The sequence below is a fragment of the Hypanus sabinus genome, chromosome 26 (genome assembly GCF_030144855.1).
Source record: "Hypanus sabinus isolate sHypSab1 chromosome 26, sHypSab1.hap1, whole genome shotgun sequence".
NCBI lineage: Eukaryota > Metazoa > Chordata > Chondrichthyes > Myliobatiformes > Dasyatidae > Hypanus > Hypanus sabinus.
Window position 1 is genome coordinate 10,660,612 of NC_082731.1, and position 5,418 is coordinate 10,666,029.

At 41.0% G+C, this 5,418-nt stretch overlaps 1 protein-coding gene across 1 annotated transcript; it reads right to left on the reverse strand.

Moving 5' to 3' along the window:
* Positions 1–2,828: 2,828 nt before the first annotated feature.
* LOC132381766 (general transcription factor II-I repeat domain-containing protein 2-like) lies at positions 2,829–4,252 on the reverse strand. The gene is made up of 2 exons (XM_059951336.1): positions 3,126–4,252; positions 2,829–3,040 (listed from the first exon to the last, which is right to left on the reverse strand). Exon 1 carries the CDS (start codon positions 3,730–3,732, stop codon positions 3,130–3,132), a length of 603 nt encoding a protein of 200 aa, XP_059807319.1. The 5' UTR covers positions 3,733–4,252; the 3' UTR covers positions 2,829–3,040; positions 3,126–3,129.
* Between the last annotated feature and the right edge of the window lie 1,166 nt (positions 4,253–5,418).

A 5,418-nucleotide genomic window follows, 5' to 3' on the forward strand; every position in this document is an offset into this window, starting at 1 on the left:
CCAAATATATATTTATTTCGAAGCATGTATGCTCTTAATCTTGGTTTGCCAGAGGCTGGCTAATGATTTTGAATTTGGTTCCACACAATTCAGAAATTTACTCTCCAGATTGTTCTTACCCATGTCGGTGAATTCCTTGAAATCTAACAATATGTATTTACTATCCACAAAGTACTCACCCAGTCTCCCTTCTTCATTCCGTACAATTATTCATCCCTAGCAAGATTATCTACTGGCAGAATCAGATGTACAGGAATCAGAAAAAAAAATCACCCAAAATAATCAGTTCAAGTTAAGGCAATCCGCACTGACCTTGGGTAAGCTGAAATTCCTGAATACCGCAATGGTATTATTTACTGCCTCTGAGATTTGCCTGCATATCTTTTGGGATGTGAAATGAGCACAATCACGGAAAAGGGATATATTTTGTTTTATAATTTCAAAGATCTGCCATGTGGTTTTTCTTTTAATAGACTTCTATGATATCCTCTCTCATTGCTGCAGTGATGATCTTGGGTCAATAATGCAACGCTTTTTCAAACCCCTCCATTCAACACATCTGAAATGTCTGTAGCCTACTACAAATTGCTGATGTTCTGTTCAGCTTACCTTTGTTATACTTACCTTACCAATCAGGCACCTTCTGTTGTAATGGAGCCCTGATAGCTTTCTAAATGCCTTATTTTGCACATATCTACTCTGGGATTCCTTCCATATTTGACTGAACTTCACTGCCAACATTCCACTCCCCTCCCCTTCCAAAGTATTTCTACTGCATTCCATCAAACTGCAGACTTGATTTAGGCAGTGGAAGGGAGGAGTGGGATGAATTTCAGCTGCTCTGTCAGACTTACAAAGTTGTGACCTGCCTTTTGGACTCTCAGCCACAATTGTGGCATTGATGCTGAGATGCTTGCCTGAAGAAGGACACAGATGTTGGTTCCCTTATTCTGCCCATGGATTTGTTTGATCTTGCAGAGACACCACCACTGTTCAGTCATCCATGTGGTTTGTGCGAAATTTGAGATCCTGATTTTTGTTCAAACACTCTTTCGAGGTCTCAGCTTTTCAAACACATGGAATATTTTGCCCAGGTGTAAGAAGAATGTCATTAAGCTCAAAAGATTGCAGAAAAGATTGACAAGGTTGTTTCCAAGAATGAAGGGATTGTATTTTGTAAAGAAAATTGCTGGATAGGCTGGAACTTTTCCCTGTAGAACATGGGAGTGACTTTTCACAGATGCATCAATTCATTGGAGAATAGGCAAGATGGATGGTCAGTCTTTTTTCCTAAATGTAGGGTGTGTGAATATAGCAGGCATTGATGGAGAAGGATTTAAAAGGAACATGAGGCGCAAACTCTTTCCAGAGTGTGTTGCGTATATGTAACAAGCTAACAGAGAAGCTGTAGTGGTGGCTAAAATTTCAATGATTAAAAGACTTTTGGACAGGGACATGGATATGAAATGTTTGAAGGGACATGGCTGAAAGGCAGCTAACTGGGACTAGCTCAGAAAGACATCTCAGTCAACATGGACAAATTGGTCTGAAGGCCCCGTTTCCATGCTGATTAGCTCCATGACTCCTCAGGAAGGCAGCAGCTATAATTATACATTGAAGATCATGAATTTTATTTTGTATATCTGCAATTAATCAAAGCTATCTAACTTGAGGTATTAGAAGTATTCCCATTTTAAAATGTTTCAACTTTGGCTTTAAATTTCAATAATAAAAGTTCAAAGTGAACTTATTAGCAAGCAAGAACTTATCACTTTGAGATTCATTTTCTTTCAGGCATTAACAGGAAAATAGACTTGCAATAGAATTTCGGAAAAACTGTACATGACCAAGACTGACAACCATCCAATATGCAAAAGAGGACAACTGTGCAAATAATAAATGCAAAAAGGTAAATGTAAAATGAGAACATGCATTGCAGGCTACCTGAAAGTGAGTCTATAGGTTGTAAAGCTCATCCAGCACTGAGCTGAGTGAAGTTATCTGCACTGGTTCAGCCGCCTGTTGCTTGTAGGTAATAACTGTTCCTGAAGTGGGACTGAGGGCTCCCGTATCTCCTGCCAATGGTAGTTGCAAAAAGAGAGTATGGCCTAGATGATGAGGATCCATGAAGATGGATGCTAATTTGTTGTGAAACACTCCAGTTTCTTTGGCTGTGTAAGTCCAGGGAAACCAACACTGGCCCTGCCAAACTCATGAGATTGAGGCATGCTTGATCCTAACCCAAACCTCGGTTTGTGTAGGTGCTGTGTCATTTGCTACCCTGTTACAAATTAATGCCACAAAATAAGACAGTACACTGCATATGATTAAAAAAATTATGTTTATGAATCTTAACTTAAGGGTTAGTAAAGAATAACAAAAAGAAAAGGGCTTATTCTAAATGAAACAGTCAAATGTGCACAAGTTGGAGCTCATCTTGAACTTCTCTGTCACTGATGCACTGGGCCGTCAGTCCACGTGAACAACACTCCACCTTCCAAATGTCACTCACAATCCACCTCGAACAAACGGGTCTCCCACTGATCATATGCTACGACCGGTTCTCCCCAGTGTCTTCTCTCTTCATCTCCTCTCGAGCAAAAGAAAACCTCAAGCCCAACCTTATCATCTTTCATGAAGAAAACCTCCCGCTAGGGTCAGGGGTCAGCAACCTTTACCACTGAAAGAGCCACTTGGACCCGTTTCCCACAGAAAAGAAAACACTGGGAGCCGCAAAACCCGTTTGACATTTAAAATGAAATAACACTGCATACAACGTTTTTTTTTGCCTTTATGCTATGTATAAACAAACTATAATGTGTTGCATTTATGAAATTGATGAACTCCTGCAGAGAAAACGAAATTACATTTCTGCATGCAACAAAAACATTTTGAACTCCGAAAAAAAGACGTTGGGTTGAAAGTTACTTTTAAGTAAAATATTCAATGTCTATTTGAGTCCTTCTTGTATTTATGAAAAACGCCGAACTTAAATTTTCCGCCAGCAGCAAACCAAAAATAACGTCAGCCAGCTGTCATCCTGAAAAATGAAAGGACTATTTCACTGAACAATGAAAAAATATGAATATAAGTAAAATAATAGGCAATTAAAATATTTATCATACTTGGTTAATGGGATTTCTGCTCCTGGACCTCAGCGCACAGCGTCTGCACATCAGGGCTGTATGATGTCACCTTCATCTTTACACAGGATCGCAAGCTGTCATCTGTGAGGTTTTCAATATCACTCCATTTGTGTTTCTGAGCAAGAACGGCCTTCTGACGGGCAACATCTTCAAGGTCTGCTGTCAAGCGTCTAAACTTGGACACCCATATGTCTTTGTCGGCTATGTCGGCCAGTTCCATCTCAAGATCAGGTTGATTCACACCTGCCAATGCAGTCGTATTCAGTAGGGAAGGATCGATGCTTAAGGGAGTGACCGGGAAGGATAATGTGTTTTTTTCCTCTCTGAACTCACAGAAGCGTTTCCCAAACGATGTTTGCATTGCGATGATTGCAGAATGTAAATACTCCGAAATTATCATGTCGTGACCTTGTTTGAACTCTCTCAAATTGGGGAAGTGAGACAAAGTGCCTTTCTGTAAATCTCTGGCAAGCACTGTCAACTTGCGCTCGAATGCCAAAACATCCTCCAACATGTGCAGGGCTGTACGTCCTTTCCCCTGAAGAGCTGTGTTCAGCGTGTTCAGGTGCGCTGTCATGTCTACCATGAAGTGTAGCTTTTCCAGCCACTCTGGCTGTTCCAGCTCAGGAAAGGTGAGCCCTTTGCTGCCCAGGAAAGTTTTCACTTCTTCCAGACACGCGACAAAGCGTTTCAGCACCTTCCGTCTGGACAGCCAGCGATAAAAACACGTTGTAGCGGTGTCAGTAAACTGCAGTCAAAGATAGCTTTATTCGAACTAAACAGCCTTGCTTTTAAGCCTCCCTCAACCCAGCCCCCATGGACGCAGATGCTGCAAAAGACGCGTACTCACAAACCCCCGTAGGCTATCTCCCTTAGCCGGAATGCTGGCTAATTGTGAGCCGTTTCGGATGTGGCAGGAAATGTGTTGCTACACTTAGGTTGTACAAGATCACCATAATTACATTTCAAAAGCTAACAAACTAACATAAAATACATTTTAATTAAATACTGACCAATTATTTCCCAAAGCCACAGGGAGCCGCAGCACAGAGGTGAAAGAGCCACAAATGGCTCGGGAGCCGCAGGTTGCCGACCCCCGCGCTAGGTGGATGGCACACATTCCACATCATCCCTTATCTTCAACAATAACCCAAACAGGTTGTAGGCAGAACAGCAACCCTTACAGAACTACTAAATGAAATACCTACAGCATAACAGTAAAAATGTGAACTAAGGCATTACACTTGTGGCAGTACTCCTTGTAAATGGTGGGGAGGGCTTTGCTTCTGATCAACAGAGCTGTATCCATGAATTTCTCTACACCTTTCCATTTAAAGGCATTGGTGTTTCTATATCAGGCCGTGATGCAACCAGTTAGGGTACTCTTCACTGCACATCTATGGAAATTTTATCAGAGTTTTAGATGACATATTGATTTGACACAAACTCCTAGGAAAGTAGAGGCAATGTTATGCTTTCTTTGTGATGGCATTTATGTGCTAGTCTCAGGACAGATCCTCTGATATGGTAACGCTGATTAATTTGTTCCTGATCCTTGCTACTTCAGAACACCAAATGAACATTGACTCACAGACCTCTGGCTTTTACCTCCTGTAATTGATAATCAGCTCTTTGGTTTTGCTGATGTTGATTAAGTGTTTATTGTCATTGCACCATTCAAATAGATTGAGTGTTTTATGGCAGGGATGTTTTGATAAACAGCATTTTGTTTATTATATATCGAAGCTTAAGGCCCTTTATTTCGCGTGCTTTGCTGATTGAGTTAATTATATTGTGGAGCTTGGCCTCTAAACTTTCTGCATAGTGCAACTTAATGGCTGAGATTGGGTAATGTTGGTTCTGCAATGGAAGGGATGAAGGCTGAACAGTTTCTCATTCTTCCTGTACATGAGTTCCAGATTGTTAGGAAGGTTGTTGGAAGTGAGATAGTTATAGAGTAATACTGTATGGAAATAGACCCTTCAGCTCACCTGGTTCATGCCAACCATATCATAATCCCTGCTGGTCACTGCTGGTTGTCTGCATTCCACAACTCTCCAAACTCTCCAAACTCTCACTTCCATATCCTTTTGGAGAGAAGAAGGATGAGAGGTGATGATAGAACTGTACAAGATGGTAAGAGGCATAAATCAAGAGGACAACCAGAGACTTCTTATAAAAGCAGAAATTGCTACTAGGCAGAAGCATATTTTAAAGTGATTGGCATTTGTTCTTTTACACAGAAACTGATGGATGCATGGTGGCCTTTTCC

Coding starts and splice junctions, on each gene's coding strand:
- LOC132381766 (XM_059951336.1), bottom strand. CDS start 3,732: ATGGTAGACATGACAGCGCACCTGAACACGCTGAACACAGCTCTTCAG.